The sequence below is a fragment of the Osmerus eperlanus genome, chromosome 15 (assembly GCF_963692335.1).
Source record: "Osmerus eperlanus chromosome 15, fOsmEpe2.1, whole genome shotgun sequence".
NCBI classification, from domain to species: domain Eukaryota; kingdom Metazoa; phylum Chordata; class Actinopteri; order Osmeriformes; family Osmeridae; genus Osmerus; species Osmerus eperlanus.
In genome coordinates, this window is record NC_085032.1 from 6,210,332 (window position 1) to 6,234,097 (window position 23,766).

The window sequence follows — 23,766 nt, forward strand, 5'->3', positions numbered from 1 at the left end:
ACACATATATATATACACATCCTGTAGGGGGGGTTTAACAAAATCGCAAACAGAAAGAACAAACGATACTTTGATTGGAAAAAAAGGAAATTCTGTGAAATTCAGTTTGGAAAAAAGGAATTGTTTTCTTCTAATATAAAGTGTGAGGATTGAGGACTTGAATCATGCTACGTCGGAAGCCTTGCTCGGTCTGAGAAGGCATTATATAAAAACTTGACTTGTTGCATAAGCAGTAACGCATCCAATTCATTTGCCGAGAAAAGATATGTATCCTTTGCTAAATAGCTTTACTGGAAATCAACTCTCCTTTTTTAATGAGTTTTATCAGTAGTTAATGACTGTATATTGCACTTTAATAATGACACGTTGTGTGTGTGTTTGAGGAATAAAACAGGATGGAATGGAGGACAGGGAGTGTCGAATCAGGGCTTTCAGTGAGAGTGCACACTGGTATTCCAAGCAGTCGTGGTTATAGTGACATTTCTATTTCCGTTTGGTTTCATCTCCATGTCTTCTCCTAAAAGCTCTGCTCTCTTTATCTTCACCCTCCTCCTCCTCCTCCCTTGTTCCTTCTTGACCTTCTCTCCTCCCGTCTCCTTTCGCACCCGTCAGATGCACATCCTCCTGACTCCGCACTCGCAGCAGAACTTGGCGAGCTCCACGGGGTACTTGGTTCCACACTCGTGACAGAACTTGGTCTGCGTTCCGCCGTTGTCCGCCTCGTTCCTGAGGGAGCGGACACAGAGGAACGAGCGTTACCCAAACCGTCCACTAGGGGTCAGCGTGCCAGACAAACCCGACAATATAAGGAATATAAGAAACTGAAGGAGTGGATTGAAATCGAATGACACGAATGCTAGAATAGAAGATATGAGAGAGGTGCTGATCTAAAGTGTGTGTGTGTGTGTGGAACCTGGAGTTGTAGTGGTCAGCGTTGTAGACTTTCCTCTTGTTGAGCCCTGCTCCAGACTGGGCGTTCCTCCCTGGGCCGTAGGAGCCTACAGGCCGGGCCTTGCCTCCAGCCCTGCCCAGGAGACACACTCCATTAGTCTACATACTGAGTCATGGGTATATACATTTATATATATGTGTGTGTGTGATGCTGACCCTGATGGAGGACTGGTCAGGCCCGAGGGAGGGGTGGTGTATCCTGAGGAGATACTCCTCCCTAATACAGCAGAGGGGACCTTACTGGATGGAATCCCTGGACAGAAAGAGAGAGAAAGAGAAAGAGAGAGAGGTGAAACAACATACAGTACAGTCAGGACCAAAGGTTTGAGACGGCTGGTCAGCCAGGACCAGCCGTCCGGATCAGACATTTTCTATCCAGCTTAACAATTTAGAGTGAAAAGTAGAATCTTTGAGAAACGAATAGCCTACACAAATCTCAGAATGGCTTCAGTATTTGGTACGTCCCCCTTTTTCGCTGCTTTCATGACGGCATGCACGGACTTCACAAGTTTGTGCGAAACCCGATGAACCGTGTTTACCCGGCCGGTCTGACAGCGTTCCAAAGAGCTTCCTCTCAGTCTTCAATTCCCCCATAAAATGTTCAACGTGGCCTAAGACCTTTGGATCTTACGGTACAGTACAGAATGTAGTATATGATGTATATACAGAACACTGGTGTGTGTGTGTGTGTGTGTGCGCGCGTGTGTTTTCTGCTGTGTAAGGACAGACCGCCAGTGTTCTTTGAGAGGCTGCTGGGCTGAACAGAGATAAACAGCAGTACCCTCAGGGTCACAGTCTAATCTCAGACAGAGAGAGAGAGGGAGAGAGACAGGAAGAGCCCCACAGAGAAACGCACCGACAAACAGGAGGGAAAGAAATAGAAAAAAAAAAGATAGAATGATGGCGAAAAGAGAGATAGGGGGGGTGGTAGTAGGTGGCTGTGTATGTTCGTGTCTGTTGCAGCATGCAGTTGTCGTCCTACCAGAAGGCAGACCAGAGGCAGACCTCTGAGGTAGGCGCGATGAAGAGGAGGGAGAGTTGGAGACTGCAGACACAGACACAGCAGGAGAGGTGACCTTCTTCGCAGCAGGAGGCTTGTACTGCCAGCCACACACACACATTATCCATGAGAAATTATTCATATAATTTGTGTTCCATGTTCCAGACCAGCACAAACATCTTTTAATATATCACCATACAGCATTCCTCCATGAGCTTGCTAACTGGCTGGAAGACTGACTGTCTGTCTGGCAGACTGAACGACAGGCTGGCTGCTACCTGCGTGCGTGTGGCTGGTTTCTTGGGCTCCCCGGCTGACTTGCTCTTGGTGGCGATGCGGGCAGCTTGCTCCTTGCAGAACTTGATGTGTCTGTCTGCTGCGTTCTCACTGAACCTTCTGCCACAGTGCGGGCACTGGATATAATCTGGAGACACAGCGAGGGTCATGGTCACACAGGTGCCAAAAAAGGGTTGACATCTACTCGGGAAATATCAATGAAGTTGACCTCAGTGGCAGGAGAGGGGAGGGGGCCAAGGGCAGGAACCGTGGTTATTTCGGTGGTCAGGGGTAAGGAAGTGGGTGGGGCAGTTACCTGGGTCGTAGGAGGGGGGCGGGGAAGTTACCTGGGTGGTAGGAGGGGGGCGGGGGAGGGGCAGTTACCTGGGTCGTAGGAGGGGGGCGGGGGCGGGGGCAGGGGCCCGCCCTCCTTCAGCACCTGGGTGAGGCCCTTGGCGGCTCGGATGGTGGCGATGAAGTCCTCGTGCTTCCTGCGCCAGTTGGACGGCTTCTTGGGAGGATCGGCCTGGAACGGCGAGGACACAGCCGCGTCAGGCGACGCCTCGACGCAGTACGGCTCACGCCTCAAGTGTATCCATCACTTGTATTATTATGGATTTATATTAGCGTTTGTTTTTTTTGTTTTTGTTTTTTTATCCTTGACTGTTGTAAAGGATAAAAGTCTGTAAATGAAGTATTTTGTTGCCAATAACTCTTGTTAATTTGCATGTGAACTGGTACTTGGTTACAGCTACTTCTAAGGAAACTCTAGTCCTGCTAAGGATCGTTTTCATTCCTTTCGTAGTATTCCCACTTCATTCATGTTTTATTCAAACCAAAAAAAGTGTCCAGTCTTAGCCCTTGACCTTTTCAACTCTCTACGAATCCGATCATCATTAGACACACATACCTCTATCTGCCTCGGCAGATCGATGGTGTTCCACCATCTGGATTAGACCTATCCAACCGTGTCAGAGTTACAGGAGATAAGCATGCCTAGTTGCCTAGCATCCCACTCAGACCCATCCAACCCCATCAGAACTCCTGGAGATAAGGCTACAAGAACAATGTAAGCAACCGGAAATCTTGAAATCTAAGGAAATAAAGATATCTAAAGATATGGATATTGATCCACCATCTGGATTAGACCTTTCCAACCCTCATCAGATCTCCAGGAGATAAGCTTGTCTGCTTCTACGGTCAGCATGTATTTCATGCGAGACATTCAGGGTCATGAACATAGGAAGTGGAGAGCAGCCCTGTCCCTGACTCTGACTCAGCCTGACACATGCAGACCAGGGACTGGGTGTGCTAGGTCACGTGACACGCCAGTGATGTCACCTCCGGCCGTGTCCGGTGGCGTGATCGTCTCTGACTACAGAATGTCAACAGGGCCCGTGTTCCTGAGCAGGCCATCTCTGACACCTCTCAACCAAGAAACCAAACTCTTCTTTCCTAAAGAACAGCACTAAAAAAACTATTTTGGTGAACAAGGGGTTAATGGAGGTGATTCAAATGTTAAGACTAATTCAGGCATTCTAGCTTTTTTTTTTTATCCCCTTCTACCACTTGGGAGCATAGTGAGATTGCTAGTTATCTTATAGTCAGCGTCTATTGGCCTCCCTGTCATTTAAGTGAGCCAAGAGACCAGACAGTAGACAGCTGTTAAAGCAAAAACAACAGCCAGCATTGTGTCCTTCTAGTCGATATTGAAATGTGTGTCATGCGCTGTGTCTCACCTACCCAGTGAGACCTACATCTGATGGAATACAATGTGTTCATTTAGCAAGATGCTTTCGATGCAAAGCGACGTACAGCGAGGGGATTTGAACCCGCGACCCCCTTGATCAGCAGTCGAACCCTCTAACCACTGAGCTACGACCATGCCCAAGCTGAGCTACACAGCAAGCACTGGAAGCACAGAGGCTAGCACGTCTAGACACGGGAGCGTGGGGTGTTACCTTGGCCATGCGGAACACGGCAGGTTTTTAAAAAGGGGAGTTAAGATTTTCTGTTAGGGAGACAACGGCAAGGGGGTTAGTTCATTCAGATAGGACCCAGCCAATATCCTACTTCCATCTGGAGGATTTGTGTGTTATGTCCGCAAGTGTAGACAGGGATTGTGTGTGTGTGTGTGTGTGTTTGTGTGGGGGGGGACAGGTGTTGTGACAGGTGTGGGACAAGTGTGTAACTTTTGTTGCATGAACCCCATTGTAGTTATGCAACAGCCCCCTCACAATCCAAATGTAGCCTACTGCAGACTTGCCGTAACGCAGAGACACAGTCGTGTTGGGAAAGTCAAAGCCAGAAACAGCCACGATCAATGCCAAAAGTCCTTAGCTTAATACCTGGCCTGTCATGTTATTACAACACATTCCTGACATACTACCACATACAACAAGAAATGAATGACGGGGTTAACTTACTTTATCAGCCCTAGCAGTTGAGGAACTTTGTGACTGAAATACAATTGAAAGAAGTTTAAGTTGTACAACAAATCATTTGGAGCAACAGACATTCTGTGGGTTGGGAGAGATTCACAAACAGTGTATGGATAATTCATGATGCTTCAGATGGTTTGAACTGGATCCAGGTCTTGCTAACCTGGCATGACTGTAGTCTGTCGTACTGTTATTAAGGCACCTTAATGACTGGCACACTGACATGCTCATAAAGGCCTATTCACATGGAAATAAACTCCAGTTTTTCTAGGACCCAGGAGCCCTCCCCACCCTTAGGAAAATGTTTGCCTGGCAACTAATGTGATCCTGGTGATTTGATAAACACGTCCTATCTCTCTGGTGCTGACGTGGGTCTCGGGAGGCCGTTGAGGTAGTCCAATCCCCGAAAAATCCCTGACTCTTAACAATCGAGGCGCGAACGTCGTTCCCAAACGCACCTCCTGCGGTGTAGGATTTGTGAACGCACCCTTGGGGCTTCAGAAGCACGACCCCCAGGTGGGCCCTCTCACCTTTGATTTGATGGGTTTAAGCGTGGAGATGTCGGTGCCCTCGGCTCTCTGTCTGCTGGAGTCAAACACCTTCCTCCGCTTGGCTGCCGCTTTCTGGCAGATGGGCGTATGCTTTTTCTGCGGGAGGGAAGATATTATTGGGCGAGGACAGGGAGGGCATGGTTTACTATCCAACACAGGCTAGGTCAGTGGTCCTCAACCCTGGTCCTCAAGTTCCCCCTGTCCTGCACATATTAGATGTTTCCTGCTCCAACTGAATGAATGAGTCGTTATCTAGTTATGCAGAAGCCTGTTAACGACCATTCATTTGAATCAGGTGTGTTGGAACAGGGAAACATCCAAAACGTGCAGGACAGAGGAGGTACTTGAGGACCAGGGTTGAGAACCACTGGTGATGACCGTAGGCGATGACTCCAGAGGTGTAGGGGTGCACACACATTCACACGCACGCAAAAGAGCTGGTTTGTGTGTGAACTTGTGAGCTGTGGCATGCACCACAGTAACACGTAGGTGTGCATGCGCTTGCTGGAATGTGTAAGAGGCAGTAGCCGTTGGTCGGTATAGGATCCAAAGACCAGGGCCTTATCTGTGAGATAGTGAAGTTGCACATCTCAGGAATGGTTGCTCGCATTAAAGCACAGGGTGATTACGTAACACACTGTGAAGGCCCCAAATCCACTACTGTGTGTGATAGTGTGTTATCGCGTTGCTAACCTGCTTCCTGGTAAGCCATACCAAAGGAGTGCTCTGTGGGCTGTGGTTTGGCAACACACCATAACCGTGTTTCCTCCAGATGATATTAGCTGATAGGGATCATTATCTCATGTTGTCAGAGACCACATTACCCTCCCATTGCCTAACTCCGTTTTTGAAAAGGCTCTTTAAATCATAATCACTGCTTCACTCTGCTGCATCTAAGAAGGTGTAATTATGTGGCTGATGGGTGTTATTGAATCAGTGGCCAATACAGAAAAAGTCAACTGACTCCATAAGACGTTGGTGTCTTGCTTTCTAGGTCCTATAAAGCGTTCTAGGAGCTCGAGCCGTTGCGGTTCAATTTTCTTAATGGACAGGACAAGAAGTTTCATAAAGATTCTTCGATACCAAACATGAGAGGCAGTTGAAATGTCTCTTTGTGATAATGGAAAGGCAGTTTTAATAAATAAAATAAATAAAAACGCTTACCAGGACTTTAGGAAAGAAGCTTCGAGCGCAGATTTTACACGGAATCAGTTCCTCGGCCCGAGGGGCATCTTCGTCTATATAATGTAATAAAACGGATGAATAGATCGGCAAAGCCAAAATGAACATAAAACAACAAAAGCTACTTTACCACGGTCATGAATTCAACAGACTTGAAAAAAACCTGTAAACTTGCAATGAATTAAAAAATGCTATTCTGATTATCAGGTTTTAATTCAACCACTCGCACATCAGCTGCTATTAATAGCCAGAGAACCTGCAGTACTCAGCTAGCTACACAGCTAGCGATAGTTGTCTGACAGTCTGTCTGGCCAAAATAGTCTTACTGGAAAACTCTCACAAAGCCATGTAATTTTGTGACAGGCCTAGACGAGGCAGTTAGCCTGACGTAACGTCTGATCAAAATCGCATCGCATCCCTGGTGTAACATTCGTGATTGAAAGCACTCAAGAAGAGGTCAATGCTACATTAGATAGCCTGCTAACACCGACCTCATCCCCATCCTCCGCCCTATTCTGCCAGACACCAAAGAAAGAGGACGAGGAAAAGAGCGTTCAGGAGCTCCAAACATTCTCAGATAAAGACGCAAGATTAGAAAACACATGATACATTAAATCTTGCCTGAGAAACAGAAACTCAAACCTGGGGAAAAACGGATACTTTGATCAAGATCTTACCTTCATATTCATCCATTATATTTCTTGTCTGCTGCTGCCACTGGCAACTGGCTTGTCTGGGAAGCCGCTGCACGTGCTAACATCCGAGCTTTTCATTGGCTGTCCCTGTCCAGTGTGTAAGGAGTGCATTGTTTAGTTTGAACGCCAGGTGGGGCGTGGGATGCAACCTTTATTAAGTGTATTTAGCCCATACAGTGTATGATTTAGCCCAATATGAATACGATCACAGTATAATTCTTGATTTCATGAAAATAGCTCAACAGACTGATATTGTTATACCACGACCACAATTAGCCTCAATGTGTATGAAATAAACACACACACACTTGATTTTGTGAATAGACGTTGAACAGCCAAGTGCCGTATTGAAAACGTGTGGCATTAGGAAAGAGTCTGTCTTTCTTCACTTGTCGCTAACCACAACACAAGCATGTGTTGATTTCTGGCTGTGAGCTCCAACAATCAGGTCACTCTTCAGAATGCTCACTGACCCATGGCACACACACAATAGCTGCTCTGTCTTCAATCCTAAACACCACAGCAAGAGACTATGTTGATGCTGGTTTTTCCAAATTATGCTACAAATCCGAGAATCTCCATCCACCGGAGTCCACGTTATGGACATGGATTTTAGACCACGCAGCTCCCCAGATGAGATTTCAAGGAAACGTCATAAATTGCACAATGCGCGGTGTCAGCGTGAAGCGCTGGCAGCCACAATACCCGTGCCATGTTACTTTTATTGGGTCACCGCGACGGTGTTTGGAGTTCCTCAACTTAAACAGGTGGGTGATTTCAATTATATTTCTCCCAGGAAAGAAAACAGTTGTAGGTTGTATTTTTGTCGTCTACAAAAAAATGGTGCGCTCTTAACTCATTGCAGCCTCCGTCTGTAGGCCTATGGTACGGTAAATAGTCGTCCATTGACTGTTTTGTTACTGATTGGTCTGTAAACAATCTTCTCGTTGCTAAAACAGCTTTATAGGGCTTTGAAGTGATTTGTCCATGGGAAAGATGCAAATACAGAAAGGGATGACAAAACATGAATAGTTTTTAGACATGTTGTCTCGAGACATCTTGTCTCTACTATGGGTCAAAAGTCCATATATAATGGCATGTTTTTATACGATATTGAATTACATGAATTAATATTATGAAAAGTGCGTTGCACGATACATTCCATGAATGTAGGCTAATCTAGATCGAAAAGATTAAATCGTTTAGGTGTATTTGCGCTACATATAAGAGTTGGGATTCACATGGCATGAAAGGAAAGCAAATGTGCTTTGTCGCGGAAAAGGTTTCTCTAACACACACACACACACACACGCACACACACACACACACACACACACACACACACACACACACACACACACTGATGTTATGCTCCACCAGTGGTCGTAAATTATGTAGCCTAAAAACTATATTCCAAAGTAAGCTACAGATGTGTGCATTAAACCTGCCACCTCTCATGATGAAATTCACATTTAATCTAGGCCTATAACGTAGGCTACACCATATTAGGCCTACTTAATATCTCAAACAGGCCTACAGAAAATACACTATTAATTGACCTTATCGTTGTTTTGGGAAATTTTAACCTGCCGCGATGACACTTTGAAGCAAGTTTTCCTATACTTGGCCCTTCCATTTCCACAATTACTAACATAGAAGGAGCGCTGACTGGTCCGCCATGTCATTGAAACAGCATGTGTTATCCCCGGTGTATGACGACCTTGTGTGTATTTCTCAGCGTGAGGCCGGCGGCGTGGTCCGTGTCACACTGACACCATAAGAACAGCTGAGTGACAGTATGACGAGATGATAGGGGCCGAAAATAGCGCTCGACCCAGTGCATTCTGGGAAGAACCCCTCTTTTGATAGGGCTTTATCATGTCAGCAGTGGAGCTTAACCCACTTGTCCCAGCATGCTCTGGTATTATATCAAAGGAGAAGGTTTGCCACAGTGTTTTCTAGCTACTGCTTGTGTTTGATTTCCTAATTAACAACATGGTTCTGTAGTCAAAAACAAAGACCTCTGTTTGCTTTGGGCTAATGATTTATTTAACTACAGTTCTGTTGTGTATGTACAGTGCTATATTCTGTCTATGGGTAAATATACAGTGGATATTAAGGATTAAACCAGATCATTTAAAATTGCCCCTTGTGTTACCGGGTACCTGGAATAGGATTATGATTAGGGGATGAAGGATCTACCTGGGAATATAACAAACACAGATACTGATCTGTTTGTCTGCCCATCAGGGAGCAGTGAGCACTGAGGTAGTTGAATCGTCTGGTTGTTGGCAAGTGTGTGTTTGGCTGTTACAATGAGTGCTGGCAAAAGTGTGTGTGTGCCACCACGTGTGTGTGTGTGTGTGTGTTTGACAGGCTGGTGCTATGGTGAGGTGTGTCAGCGATGACTGACGTGGAGGAGGCGACGTATGATGACTTCATCGCTTCACGGCGAACAGGACGCAGGAACGCCATTCACCACATCCCAGAACCCCCTGGGGCACAGGGACCCAGCGACCCATCACAGGGGCTGGCTGACCTCAGCATCAGCAAATCAGGTCAGTGAGACGGACCATCACTGGATGAAGAGAATAGCTGGATGGAGTAGCCTGGCATTATTTTATTCACAATAGGGGGAATTTTATTAGCCAATGACACCTAAGTAAGTGGAATCAAACGTGTGTAAAAGAATTTAGGACAGCCATCAGGCCTAGTTTATGAATATGTGCAAAAGCGAAAAGGAAACATGAGAAGGGAATAGTGAGATATTGCTTAAAACCAGGCTGCTATAAGGCTGTTGGTCATTCTTCTCTAGTGACATCATGAAGTGAAACAGATGTCTGTGGAGCTCCTCCCCTTCCTGTCTCCATATCACTGCCATCAGAAAGAATGACCTCAGTTCATAACGGATTCTTAACTAATGCACTAAACTCTCTCTCTTTCTCTCTCTCCCTTCTCTCTCCTAAAATGTTTGTCGTGATGTAACTGCTGGGTAGCTGGCAGTTTTGTCTGCCCAATAAAGATATTTAAAATGTCTAACAATCCAACCTCCCCTCACCCCTATCTCACTCTCTCATTCTTTCTCTTTTTCTCTCCCCCTCCTCCCTCTATCACAATCCATCTCCCTCTCTCCCCTTCTCATAGGGGATGAAAGGGAACATAGCAAAGAGAGCCAGGAATCGTCTGCCAAGGGAGAGGAGAAGGAGGAGGAGAGCTGACTGTCTAACAGAAGAGATGTGTGGCCTCAAGCTCTGTCCCACCACAGACACTGTCCCCGCCCACAGCTGCTCTCTCAGCCCATAGCGTGATCCCCCAAAGGTTTCTGACCCGCCATTGGCCCAGCAACAGGAACTGTCAGGGGTTACCTTGGCTACCACAGCATATGCTGCCCTCAATGCTGGGACGTGTCTCAACAGTGTTGCGTCTCCTCACCCTCTTTACTTCTTGACTTGCTAAAAGATGAATTCTGATGTTGAACGGTAGCAACAGGATGAGAGTACTTGATGTCCATTCACTTAGCTGGAGTCTGTAGAGAGAGGAGGCAAAGAAGCCGTTCAAGGATGTTGGGGACAAGAGCAAAGTGGAACTTGACCAGGTTTGAGACTTTATCTCTACAAATCCTACTCCAGCATTGAGTTGAGGACAGATAATGGTGATCGGACATGACGTCCCCTTCTTCAATGTTTCCTGTATTGAAGGGCCTACAGTTTACCCCAGGGTTTGAGTCCATCATGTCTCACTGAGGTTCACACCCATACTGCTACACTGTTCTGATACAATATGTCTTTATCCTGTTGCTTCTACCAATGAGGACTGGATCATGAATGACCAGAAAAGAAATATCAAGAATTGATAAGGATCTAATGGACAAATAGCTTGTTGGATCATTTAGATTAAACATGCTGTCTTTTTTTAAATAATCGAAGAGTTAATTCACCTGATCTTATTGGGTTGTGTGTGTGGGCTATGTGGACTGCCATTGCTAACAGTTTGAGCCATAAGATCACTTTCTGAAAAGTCTCCTTCTTCAAGCTGTGTAACTTTCATCATCATCAATAAACAGCAACAGCAAATAGAAAGTTCTGCTTATTTCTCTGTCAAAATAATCACAGCTTCGTCATGTAACTTAGCTGTTGTGTCTGACCTTCTCCAGTCTAGTTATATCTGCAATAATTGTGTATTTAAACTTTGTATTGGTGCAGTTCACACTCCTCAGTTGACCTGTAGAAATGTAGAAGATTATTTATTGCCACTACACTGTCTTGTCCTGTGGTCCCATTTAGATATTGCATTCAAATGACACAGTAATTCCTTTTTTTATACTAGCACCCACAAGGTATAATTACATCTACAATCATTATGAGTCACATCATATTTTGGGGATAGTAATTGAGTACGCTAAAAGCCAAGTGTGCACAAGTTAAGTGGGTATTCAAACTGAAATGTAAGAAGTTGACCATAACACTTGAACTGGCAAATACCTTTATTGAAAACTGATAAAACACATTCATGTTACAAGCAGATCATTTCACTGTATTTCACATTACTTGTATTTGATTTATTCATTTATACATTTGACACCTTACTGTATGTTATGCAACAATGCCCTAAGGAAAACAAAAGTATCTGAATGCATACAGTATAATACAGTGCAAGAGATGATCTAAGATGATCATGACTTGGCTACTTCAAACAATAGGAGATAGGTGCCAGCGTAAACAATAAGCCTAGTTTCCATGGAAACATGAACCTGGATATCCTTACTTTCCTTCATCAAAAATCATTATAGATAGAGGTGGTACCAGCTCTAATGACTGTGCTGCTCTACTGTTACAGAGGCCTTCACTGGTAAGATCCTCAGAGGGTGGAGAATGCAGCGATTACAAATGAATGGTGAAACTCTCTCAGTGAAGGTGTGTGTGAATGTGTGTAGGTGTGTGTTTCTATCAGGATCAGAGAATGACAGCTTTCCTCTGTCCCAGTCCAGCTGTACTCTGATCCTCTGGAGTTTCTGTCTCACTGTGAGTACAGTGTCTAGACCTGATGAGGATATTGCTGTGTATTTACCATGGTAGAACCTGATTCCCCAGTATCCACCCTGTAAGCCCCCCTTCCTCTGGACAGACTCTGTTAACACACCCAGTGACCAGTGTGTACTGTCTCCAACCTCAACATCCCAGCTGTGTGTCCCGGAGTTAAAACCCTCAGAGCCCAGGATCAACATGTTATAATCAAACCTCTCTGGGTTGTCAGGAAGCTGCTGTCTCTCCTGACTGAGTGTCACACTGGTCAGATCCTCAGACAGGATGAGGTCTGGGTGGGCAGTGTTGGGGTCCAGAATCACAGGAGCTGAGGAGAGAGATCAGGTTTGTGTTGATGCAGTGTTTGATGTTTACACCCTCACCCACCAGGAGTTGACACCATGACAAACCCAGCAATGATTACTGTACATGTCATGTATGTGGATGTCATTGTTATTCTACATGCACTCATATTAATGTATTAAACATATTAGGCTTGTATTGCTGTGAGATGCAATACATTGAGTAACAGTGGTCATGTTCAGTAGCCTGTACTGTAGTGTTATGGATTGTTTCTGGACATGTATAATCATGATAAGACAGATCATGATCAGTAATGCAGGATAATGTAAGTACAATGTTGAATATGAAGATGATCAAAAACTCACTGTATGTGACAATGTCCTGCATCTTCTGCCAGACTCTGAAGGTCAGGTTGCCCAGGTGTTTGACCACGTCTATCAGCGCTCCTGAGACCAGCTGTGGATCCGGCAGAGTGGACTGGGCTCTGGAAGAACATTCTGGAGTCAGAGCTGCTGTGGGGTTCGGTTCACAACCACAGAGAAGAGAGAGACAGGAGGCAGGTCACTTACTTTTTCACTGTGTCCTTGTAGTTCTGTGGAGATACAGAAGATGAAGTTAGACACTCATAAACACACCCAGCCAGCCATTCCATATGAACTTAGAGAGATCAGTCCTGACCTGCAGGAATGAGATTTCTTCAGCTCTCAGCTCCTCCTCTATGGCTCTGATTGTGTGTGAAAGTGTTGATATCTCTCTGCTCAGCCCCTCAATCTTCTCCTTCATCATCTGACTCTTCTGCTTCTCCTCCTTCCTCAGTGCAGCTATCCTGGCTTCCTCTTCCTCTTGTAGAAACTGGTGAAGCTTCTTAAACTCCTCCTTAATCTGCCTCTCTGTGTGCTGTGTCTGGATCTGGACACATGGGGGTTCATACAGAGGTTTAGGTGACATTTGTTTTACATCAAAACTGTGTTATTATTTGATTAATAAACTATTTTACCTCAATGTGCTCTGCTGTTTGATCACAGGTTTGTTTAACTCTTTTAAAGGCCTTCAGCTTCTCCTGTAAGGACTTCAGAGCAGGCTGGAGTTCCTCCTGGAATGAAACAAAACGTGGTTGAAGGAAAAGTGTTTCATCCTCCAATTTGACTTGGTTCTGAGATGTGTCTGTCTGACCAAACCTAGTAGAAGGAATGAGAATCAAAGTTTTGACAGAATGATGGAATATGATACTTCACATACAGTAAAACATATATCTAGGACATAAGGATCCTAACAAAGTTTATTTTTTATATATCATATATACAAACCATACATCTTGTTCTTACTATTCATACCTTGTGATCCTGTGCAGCTTCATCAATGGGTCTGAATCTGTGGTTGGAGTGTGGTTTAGAGTCCAGATACACCAAACACACTGGCTGTTTATCATCCAGACAGTAGAGCTTGAGTTTCTCACTGTGCAGACTGCAGAGCACCTCAGACCCTGCTGAAGCTCTCTGACGTCTCTCCTGTAAGAAGGACTCACACAGGTTCTTCAGGACCAGGTTACATGGTGGATCTGGTCTGGAAGATCTTCTCCTACAGAGTGGACATTCCTGTGATTCTCTCTGTTTCCAGTGTTCCTGCAGACAGGCTTTACAGAAGCTGTGGCTACATGACAGGAAGACGGGATCTTTAAAGATGTCACAGCACACAGGACAGGAGAGATCCTCCTCTGGGAGAAACGAGCTGGACGCCATTTTCTCACCCAGTCACACCGTCCTGTGGAACTTCCCGCAGTCTGAAGTTTAATTTGGGGTGAAAGTGTTTAAAACTTACTCAAATTCGGTCAACAGTGAGTTAAAGTCTCTGTAAATGACAGTATTTCCGCCTGTTTTTGTGTAAATGCAATATTGATCTCTCTTCTTAGGGTGCGTTGTGAATGAGTCTTATTTTCTCTCAGAACAGAACGTTGAATCTCAGAGCCTGTTGGTGAGCAGAGAAACACTGAACTCTGCTCCCTGTGTTCTGACAGGTGAGTCACGTAGTGGGCGGGGCTTCAGGAGACCATGTGTATTGTGTGTATTGCAGTAACTGCATACTGAGTCACAGGAGATCTCTTGCACTTGAAAAAGAAAAAAAATCACTAGTAGCAATGTGACCAGAGGGGCAGCACATTTCTCACAGAGGCAGAAATGAGGATCTCTTCTGATGGAGGGGTATATATACTAACCTTATATAATGTGTGTGTGTGTATTTGAGAGTGTATGGATGACGTATGGTTTGCCAACTCTTGAGACTCTGTATTACTCACAGCTTATTCACAGCCTATGCTCTTCTACACCAACAGCTGCACCTCCAGTCATCCATCTGTTAACTTCTTAAGTTTGCGGACGACACCACCCTGCTCATCTCTGACGGGGATGAGTCTGACTATAGGTGGGAAGCTGACACCAGCTACTCCCCTCTGCTGCGGTCAGGATATCTAATGTCCATCTAATGGCAATTACAGTATGCACAAGCCACCTTACCTCAGTATCCGATTGCACTATGTTGACCACTCACGCTGCTCATTCTTATTCTTATTTTTATATATATTTTATATATACCTCTAAAGATCCCTGCCATCGCCGTCCGTCCATGCTCTGGGATCCACCTAGCAACGGACGTCCATGCTGATCAGGGACGACCCTCTCAACATCTCTGCCATCGCCGTCCGTCCATGCGAAGATTCCCCATAGCGACGCCGTCCATATGGACGTCCACGACACTCTGAGGGATTTAGCTGCCTCTCCAGTGTGTCCCAGGCGTTACTGTGGTTTTCCAGGCCGTCTGGTTTGCTTTGGTGGTCAGACTGGTACCTTGGTTTGTCTGATGGCTCTGTGTTACACAATCATCTTTGCGAAAGTACACATCTAACAGAGACTTCAGACTAGTCACTTATTCTGGCTCTTGGCCTCGTGATTTTAACTTTTCAAGGGAAAAGGTTGACTTTTTGTAATGAGGTCTGATTTAGAACAGACCATGATGATGCAGGCCTACTGCCTTGGCCTGCATGTGAGCCTTGCTGCAAATTATACAACCTATTTCTTGGGACACTTTGTTGATGGTGTTGTTAACATGCATTGTCATCCAGTACCATTAGCTATAATCAGTTACAGTATAATTGCAGCACATTTTCCAAGTCCGGGATGCAAACTCAAGATATGCAATGTCAAGCAAAGAGTGTCATTTTGGTTGTCACACTACATATGCCCTATGAGGACCCTCACTTAATGAACTGGATCTGAAATGAAGGAGGACCAATTTCTAAGGATGACCAAGGCCTTCCAACTGAGGCATGACAGTAGTTCAGTATCTTGTTTAAGCATTTGTTTAAGTTTATTTGACAGTGTTACAAATTACATCAAACAAATGATGAATATACTTATTGAATGGCACATGCTCCTCTGCATACACTCAGCATTATAAGCATTATATTAGCAAAGCAGCATTATCTTTATGGAATGACAAATCAGTGATTTGAAAACACCTTGTAAATGGCACGAGCAAGCTTTTAGCACTGTGACTGATCGGTTTCTAGGCTTGCCCTCTTTTCAGTGACCTTTTACCATTGCTAGTACCCGGTTTGTTTACTAGATGGCGCTTATTGAAATCTATTACAATTTTGATGAGATCTGGCCCAGGAAAATCCATGGCAAGGATGCCATGAAGGACAATTTTATTTGACAACGCGTTTAGGTTCTCAGCCAGTTGGTTATTGATGTCCTCAGCAATTTTCTTTGGGGTTAACCAAGGCTTCCAACTCCCCATGCCAGTTCCACTGGAATAGGAAAGTATCAGGTCCAGTTCCTTTTCAATTTGTTCATCAGTGTCTGTTGTGGTCATTTTGGTGTTTATGTTTTCTAAGACCATTTTCAATTTATCTGAAATTTCAGTGACTTTGTGTGCCCCTGACTCATGTGTGGTGGTATAAGGTATTCCAAAATCAAATCTATCCTTTAACTTTAAAAATACAATTTTGCCTCTCACGTCCTTCATTTTTGGAGATTCAGCCTGGCTTTCAACCGCCACAGGGTCAGGGTATACATAACTGTTATAATTTAATGTTTCGAGCAAGGACAGTGTGTTTTCCTTTACAGTCTTCGTAAATGCCACTTCAGGCTTTATTCTAATCAAAATAGTTTCATATTTATGGTCTTTTAAAAAATTTACCATGTCCTGGAATACTGAAGACAACCATTTAAATTGTATGACTGGACCATGAGTAAGCATCATTTTTGTTGGTCTATTAATAAGATTCCACACCCTGAGATCAAAATACCGAACACCTGCCTTAAGCTGAGTTTCCAGTTTCCATGATTGGCACTCTACAGCAAACCCACCATAGAGAGCTAAAGAATCATGTGTGCCAGGTATAAACAGTTTAGAAAGTTCAATGTCGTTGTTGATGTTTGTCATCCATTCTAAGTTTTCTTCCTCAAGTGTTTCTCTGTCATTGAAGTATGTTGCTGTACCATAGCATCCATGATAGAATGTCCTAGACAAAAAAATAAGGGATGGAGGAGTGGGTGTCATTTTTGTGGCAGAAAGTGAGTGAAAAAGGTGACTTAGAGGTTAAGAAATACAAATGAATCACATTTACAGTATTTAATACTCACAGGAGCAGGAGGAAAATACAAAGTATCTGTTTACTGTGAAATGTCCTGCCATTCATTTTCATGGTGATCCAGGGCTTACTGTTGAAGAGACACAAGACACAACATTCTTTTTTAGTCTTGTGACAAATGAGTAAGTGTTGATTTATTTTCACTTCATCACTTTCACTAATAACATAACATCTTATTGTACTTATTTTATTGTAAAAAAAAATACTATGGGCTTATTTGATAATCTTGCAAAGCAACAAATAAAAACAGACCCCTCCCTCCTGGTGAGGGAAAAGGTTTTCAGTCAGGCTGTAAACGGCTACAGAGCTTACACACTGAGCACTAGAGGAAGGCAAGAAGCGTCCACTTCAGGGGCGGCATTTGCGCGTGGCAGAGTATGGCACTGAATTGCATAGTAAACAAACCATGTATGTAATTAACTTACATAGCAATGTCTGACTGCACAGAATAAGTGAGTGGAACATAATGTTTATATTACATGAATCACATTAAAAAACGGCATTTGTGTTTTATGTCCTTACCAAAGTGAAAATCAAACCTATGCTCTCGATTGTTATTGTATTGTTGTTATCTGTAAGTTTGCATGTCTGTGGACTCATGTATTCTTTCATAATGAACACATTTTGTTTCCATAGGATGTGGTTTTATGGTTCAGACAGGAGACTCAGCAGTATGTAATACACACTGAGAAAATAAACACATACAAATACATTAATCTTGGCATGGTTCTGCTCACACTGGCTCTGCCGAACCCAACTAAGACAGTCTTGACATCCGTGGCAGAGAGCTACGACACACATTACCCTTTAGGTAGAATGTACAGAGAACCAAGGGTGGATGCTCGGGAGGTATAAGCAACAGGAAGAAAATACTGAGCATCTTGTGTCAATGACAGAGCGCACTGGCTGTAAAGTAGGAGTGTCAGGACTGTAAATGACAATGGTGCTGACTGACAGCGCAGAGGTCTCAGAGTGTCCTGCATGAACCAGACTGGGTCAGGGGTAACCCTAGGGGGTCAGGGGTAACGCTAGGGGGTCAGGGGTAACGCTAGGGGGTCAGGGGTAACCCTAGGGGGTCAGGGGTAACCCTAGGGGGTCAGGGGTAACCCAAACCCAGACTGTCTTGCTCCACCCAATTCTGTTACTTGGGAATGTTGTTGTTGTGAGGCCAGAGGGAACCCTAAGGTGTTTGTGATGCTGACACTCTTCCACTCTTCCACTCTTCCACTTATTGATCCCTAAAATGTTTTCTTAGTCCTCTCCTTGGTCACTACTAGAGCTGAAGATCTTTGACCGAACCCGACGGGACCCGACGGGGTCAAGCAAATTGCGCAAATTCGTTGGAAAATGAACCCTGCAGCATGGCCTTTAACGTTAAAGCATAAAAATAATACTTGTTAACACAACCAAATGGTATGTGTTCACACATCATTTGTTGCGTTAACACAGGTTTTTAAGACATTATACACTATTGGCCTTCCATACTTTTAAAAGGCGGCCGCTTTGCCTGCCTCGTCCAAGCCCCCATTCCTTGCTCCTCTACTTGAAGCAAATGCCCCATAAACCTGTTATTAAGTAGAATAATTTTAGCACCTTTAAACTCCAGTAAACTCTTCCCTACTGTTGAATTGGGTAGTCAATCTAAAACGCTCAGTGTGATAAGCCACACAATAGCAATCAGATTGTCTTTCTTGTATAGTCGAGCAAGCGGTCAGTGTCAGCAAAAAAGTTGAATATTAAGACTGTGTCATATCGAACCAAACAGTGAATTTTGTGAACCCCTCGGGGCCTAGGCTAGCCTACAGTATAGGCTACAGGCTAGGCTACAGGCTAGGCCATTCTGTTTTCAGGGTCTGTCCAGTGACGCATTTACAGCCTGTGCTGTTAAATAATCCAATAATTACAATTTAAAAAATTGGTCCAGTGATTGGTCCAGTGCATTTATAGAAATGTGCTGTTAATGTGCTGTCAAAATATCCAATAAATACCATTTTAAAAAATTGGTTTGCCTCTATATGACACTATATAAAAATGAAAATATCTACAGAGAAAACATTTTCATGTCTTTTTGCAAAGAAACGCTTTGCTTTCAATTTTAACAATATGTTCAAATCATTTAACATCTATTATTATTGCTGGAAATGCTCACGAAAGTGATAGAGATCCAGAGCATTCATGGATCCAAAGATCCAGAAAGTGCAATTTATTTAAGGAGAATCATTTGGATTTTTAAAACTTTGGATGGATCAGCAGTTTAGACTATTGTCAAAGCAAACAATATGTTGAAAAAGTTGTTATTATGCAATTTATTTGGCAATTTGTAATAGTTACGTTTTCGTTAAATCTTTAAAGGAAAACCAAGTCATCTACTGATATCCATGTCAATTTAATAGAATACACAGTATAAAGATCCAGATGTAACCATTCTAATAGAAAAAAACGATTATTGCTATGATAAAATGTAAACACATACTGAAATGTTATGAATTTCTTGAGGACAAGAATAGTAAAAAAGAGAACATAATAGAAATGTCTTATGATTCTTATTAAATGAAAGTGACATTACCTGTCTTGCACAAATAACTGGAACAGTAACAAAGGAGTCCAAGAGGGATGAGACAAGTCAAGTGAAGCTTTTTATTGCTCTCACAATATGCACGAGTGGTGCCAGGATTGAAATATAAGGTGGAACGAACTAATTAGTGGGTGGACAAAACGACAGTGACGGTTGATGATAGGAAAAAAAGCTCTTATCGACCAACCCTACTATGCATAATAACTGGCCTTGTAAGATTGGCAGTTGCTAAATACATCACAGATAACTTTTACAGCCTGAAGAAGTTGGTTCCTGAAAATATAGAAGGCACAAACTATGCAATAGAACACAACTGTGTGCATGGTATGAAGGTCAAATGAAGAGATACTTCTTAGTTTTTCTTTGACACAGCACAGTTCCATTTAAATCATTTATATCAGGGGTTCCCAATCCTGGTCCTCGGGCCTCTCTGCCCTGCATGTTTTAGATGTTTCACTGCTCCAACACACCTGATTCAAATGAATGGTCGTTATCAGGCTTGGATAACGACCATTCATTTGAATCAGGTGTGTCGGGCCTCCCTGCCCTGCATGTTTAACAACCATTCATTTGAATCAGGTGTGTTTGAGCAGGAGACCTGGTAGGATCTTCCCGACAGGTAGGATGAGATCCACTGGAGTGCATTTAGATAACTCCTCACTCCTATCACATTATGGTGGAACACAATTTACATGGCAGTTATATTTATTGCTTTCCCAGTAATGTTACTGCTTTGCTCCATTCACAATAGTCTGTCTTTACTTTTAGGATGACAGACCTTAGCAGAGTGTCCAAGAAGCTCACATCTCATCCAATCCATGGCTGTAGGTTTTTAAGTGACGTTCCTATGATCCAGTGGTTACTAGGGGAAAAATCGGATACCTCCTTATGGCTAGTATGTGCATTGGGATTTTTACATAATAATTATATCGATATTTGTTAGTTGCAAAATGGTATGAACTTGCAATGAAAACAATGATAGTACAGTTTTTATTGTGCTATGGTATCAGCATTTAAGCCATGGTATTCATGTTTACATAAGGCAAGGAGTATAATTTGGGGCCAATCAGCGAAGCTGCGTTTTTGTTAGTCTTATTAGGATTCCTCCGTAAGGAGGAAACCTATCGATTGTTGATTGTAACTGGTGTAGTCGGGCAGAATAGAGGAACTGGGCAAAAGGTGCTGGTGTGGAAAGTCCCCAAAATTGTGCAGAATGGGCAGAAAATATTAGATGGCATTGTATCAAGACCCAATTGGAGAAGAAGCCATAGGATATTTACAATTGAAGTCGGCCAATAAATCTGATTTAAAAGTTCAGGGGTGTCATTTGTTGGAAACAATGCCCCTACCCTCACTCCTTGGCTTGAAGTAAAGGCTGGTGGCCTAGTAGCCATTCAGTGGCTAGTTTGGCCACAGCTAATACTACTGTTAAAAGAAACGGAAGGTCTTCTTCTTCAGAACTATAAAGTTGAATCAACCAAACACAGCTTGGTCATTTTATCACATTTTTTGACACAATGACACTAAGGACTAGACTTACACTTTTAAGAAAGCATGGGCCTGCTCAAAGCAATTTGGTGAGGGATGCCCCCTCCAGAGACAGTTGGTGACAGAGAGGTGAATACCATAAGCTAAAATATTGCTTTACACATCCTTTAGTTATAAACTATTACTCTGATTAAATCACAAGTTCATATGAAGACTCTTGACAATGTTTAGTACACAAATATGTCATGTCAATTTTGAAATAGTTGGCAATGTTGAGGAGGAACCTGCCATTGCTGCCTGCAGCTATATTTAGGATTCCTCCGGTAGGAGGAAACCTGTTGTTATTGTTAGTATTATTAGGATTCCTCCGTCAGGAAACCATATGTTAAGCTGTTGACTTATTATTATTACCACTAAACGATACAAGATATTGAGCTTGAGATCTGGGTGACAGAGGCTGAGGAGTGAGGGAAAAGGCCACCTGGAGGCTTCCTTCGCAGGCAGAGACCTGAGCTAGAAGTCAAGATGCACTTTTTTTTGGCCTTCCGCCCAGAATCTTATCTGTGGCTGCCTGCACAAGGTCAGCACTAGCCCTGAGGTAGGGAGGTTTTACAACGAGCCTCACTGTGTAAGCAGCGTGAGCATCGTCATTGTGGAACTCTGCGACTCCACCTAACCGTGGTAGACGCGGCCGGCAGAGATGGACGCTGTCTGCTTCCCGCTTGGGCAGCGGGTGATAAAGAAAATACAAATTTTCAAAGAGAGAAGCCTGTACATCTCTGTGAATCTGTACATCTCTGTGAGTCCGTAAGGCTTGACAGAGAAATGAACCACTGATAACCTGGGCACTCCAACCAGAGGATATAGAGCCACTGCCAGCTCGCTCTCTCCAAGTGAGCAGCGTCTCTCTCTCTCTCTCTCTCTGAGCCACACCCAGCTCACTTTCCCCAGCTGAGCAGCAGCAGGGGAAAGGTCTCCACAGGCTCTGCGGAGAGCAGTGCCTCCTGCAAAAGATAAGATAACAAGTGCTTCTCATAAGCTGGGAGCAAGGGTGTGTGTACGGAGCAGTGAGCTGCTTTAACCCTCACCCTGTCCTCGTTGTCTGTATAGCTTTATCTGTATTTCTTTATCCTTCCCGCTGTCTCGGGGTCGTTGTGACCCACTGCGTCTATTGTTACAGTTTTTAGACCGCCATCAGACTCGAAGAAGCTGGAAAATCTTTTCAGTGCCTTGAGAGCCTTTGCTGCATGTTGGGCATACGTTTCTAAGGTGTCTTTCAAAGATGCTGTTGACCCCACCTCAAAGCACCTACTCAAAGAGAAAACGGATACTGAGCCCGTCTTGGCTGATGAATCAAGGAGCCGTGGCTCTGTTGGTCAAAGAGCCTGTCTAATAAACAGGATATCCTGAGTTCAAATCTCAGCCGTGCCTTTTTAGGCGCAGGTGTCAGCTCAATTTTGCATCCTTTGTCTCAAAGTCAGGCGTGCAACCAGGGCTGTAGTGGTCAAATTAGAGGTGGGTAAACTATGAATTGTATTGTTTGTTTGTTTATTTATTTATTAGTAGTTTCATTAGGCCTATTTAGATGGAACCAGGAAGGTTGGCTTGTTACCTGCATCATCGTATTTGAAAGCACGTTATTAATAGTAGCGTTTGTCCCTGTCTTAATGCGATGCACGGACGCACACACATGCACACAAACACACAGCTCAAGAAGAAGCACAGGACATCAAGACAGTACATGACCTCTAGTGGTGAATACTAGAACTACAACAAAGATACACTGGCTCACTGACATGAGACAAAGTGATTTACAGCTACAGAGGGGAGACAGGTAGAAGAGGTGAGACAGTCATGTAGGTGAGACAGGTAGAAGAGGTGAGAGTCATATAGGTGAGACAGGTAGAAGAGGTGAGACAGTCATATAGGTGAGACAGGTAGAAGAGGTGAGACAGTCATATAGGTGAGACAGGTAGAAGAGGTGAGACAGTCATATAGGCAAGAGAGGTGAGACAGGTAGGAGAGCCATTGAGCTTCTCACCCCTCCCAGAGTGCTGCTGTCCAGGACAAAGTGAAGCAGCTGCAGGTGGTAGCAGCTGGTTTCTGGAGCCTGGAGAGCAGGAGGATCTCTTTATGTCTTCTCCCTCTCACACTGAAGCACTCTGCACTTCTCTAATGTTAAGAAACACACACACACATCCTACTGACCAACCTGGGACCTGTCTGCAGCTGAACCATTTACATTTAGTCATTTAGCAGACGCTCTTGTCCAGAGCGACTTAGAGTGAGTACAGGGACATTCCCCCCGAGGCAAGTAGGGTGAAGTGCCTTGCCCAAGGACACAACGTCATTTTCCACGGCCAGGAATCGAACCGGCAACCTTCTGATTAATAGCCCAATTCCCTAACCGCTCAGCCATCTGACTCCACTGAACCATCAAGCAGAATTTAAACACCTGCTACAAGGAGCTGCTAGCTCCACCTAGTCTAGTCCATCTACCAGAGCTTGCAGATTTCTATTGTTGATAATCAATGTGTTTTATTACCAAAAGCTTAAAGATCCTGTAAACCAAATTCCATGATTTGCTTCTCAGTGCATTTTAAACGTGTGAAATGAGTTCCTGAAAGCATGTGCA

At 44.0% G+C, this 23,766-nt stretch overlaps 3 protein-coding genes across 3 annotated transcripts; all 3 read right to left on the reverse strand.

Annotated features, from left to right (window-relative positions):
• Positions 1 to 559: 559 nt before the first annotated feature.
• LOC134034785 (zinc finger C2HC domain-containing protein 1A-like) lies at positions 560 to 7,235 on the reverse strand. Its single transcript, XM_062479396.1, has 10 exons — positions 7,079 to 7,235; positions 6,384 to 6,457; positions 5,199 to 5,315; positions 4,654 to 4,686; positions 2,612 to 2,753; positions 2,230 to 2,375; positions 1,934 to 2,051; positions 1,108 to 1,204; positions 914 to 1,024; positions 560 to 726 (listed from the first exon to the last, which is right to left on the reverse strand). Exons 1-10 carry the CDS (start codon positions 7,092 to 7,094, stop codon positions 609 to 611), a joined length of 972 nt encoding a protein of 323 aa, XP_062335380.1. The 5' UTR covers positions 7,095 to 7,235; the 3' UTR covers positions 560 to 608.
• Positions 7,236 to 11,743: 4,508 nt separating this feature from the next.
• Positions 11,744 to 14,358, reverse strand: LOC134034701 (E3 ubiquitin-protein ligase TRIM35-like). The gene is made up of 6 exons (XM_062479241.1): positions 13,755 to 14,358; positions 13,418 to 13,513; positions 13,099 to 13,329; positions 12,990 to 13,012; positions 12,786 to 12,904; positions 11,744 to 12,445 (listed from the first exon to the last, which is right to left on the reverse strand). Exons 1-6 carry the CDS (start codon positions 14,157 to 14,159, stop codon positions 11,904 to 11,906), a joined length of 1,416 nt encoding a protein of 471 aa, XP_062335225.1. The 5' UTR covers positions 14,160 to 14,358; the 3' UTR covers positions 11,744 to 11,903.
• A 1,430-nt stretch (positions 14,359 to 15,788) lies between these two features.
• Positions 15,789 to 19,648, reverse strand: LOC134035031 (1-phosphatidylinositol phosphodiesterase-like). Its single transcript, XM_062479815.1, has 3 exons — positions 19,635 to 19,648; positions 17,061 to 17,138; positions 15,789 to 16,939 (listed from the first exon to the last, which is right to left on the reverse strand). Exons 2-3 carry the CDS (start codon positions 17,120 to 17,122, stop codon positions 15,979 to 15,981), a joined length of 1,023 nt encoding a protein of 340 aa, XP_062335799.1. The 5' UTR covers positions 17,123 to 17,138; positions 19,635 to 19,648; the 3' UTR covers positions 15,789 to 15,978.
• Between the last annotated feature and the right edge of the window lie 4,118 nt (positions 19,649 to 23,766).

Bases quoted from the DNA above. Each gene is read 5' to 3' on its own strand.
- LOC134034785 (XM_062479396.1), bottom strand. The intron at 5,316-6,383 runs GTAAGCGTTTTT...TCCCTCCCGCAG, and splicing joins GCTTCTTTCCTAAAGTCCTG to AAAAAGCATACGCCCATCTG. The intron at 4,687-5,198 runs GTGAGAGGGCCC...ATTGTATTTCAG, and splicing joins TTAAACCCATCAAATCAAAG to TCACAAAGTTCCTCAACTGC.
- LOC134034701 (XM_062479241.1), bottom strand. From the start codon at position 14,159: ATGGCGTCCAGCTCGTTTCTCCCAGAGGAGGATCTCTCCTGTCCTGTG. The intron at 13,330-13,417 runs GTAAAATAGTTT...CCATGTGTCCAG, and splicing joins AAACAGCAGAGCACATTGAG to ATCCAGACACAGCACACAGA. The intron at 12,905-12,989 runs GTAAGTGACCTG...ATGTTCTTCCAG, and splicing joins TACAAGGACACAGTGAAAAA to AGCCCAGTCCACTCTGCCGG.
- LOC134035031 (XM_062479815.1), bottom strand. From the start codon at position 17,122: ATGAAAATGAATGGCAGGACATTTCACAGTAAACAGATACTTTGTATT. The intron at 16,940-17,060 runs GTGAGTATTAAA...TTTTTTGTCTAG, and splicing joins TGTATTTTCCTCCTGCTCCT to GACATTCTATCATGGATGCT.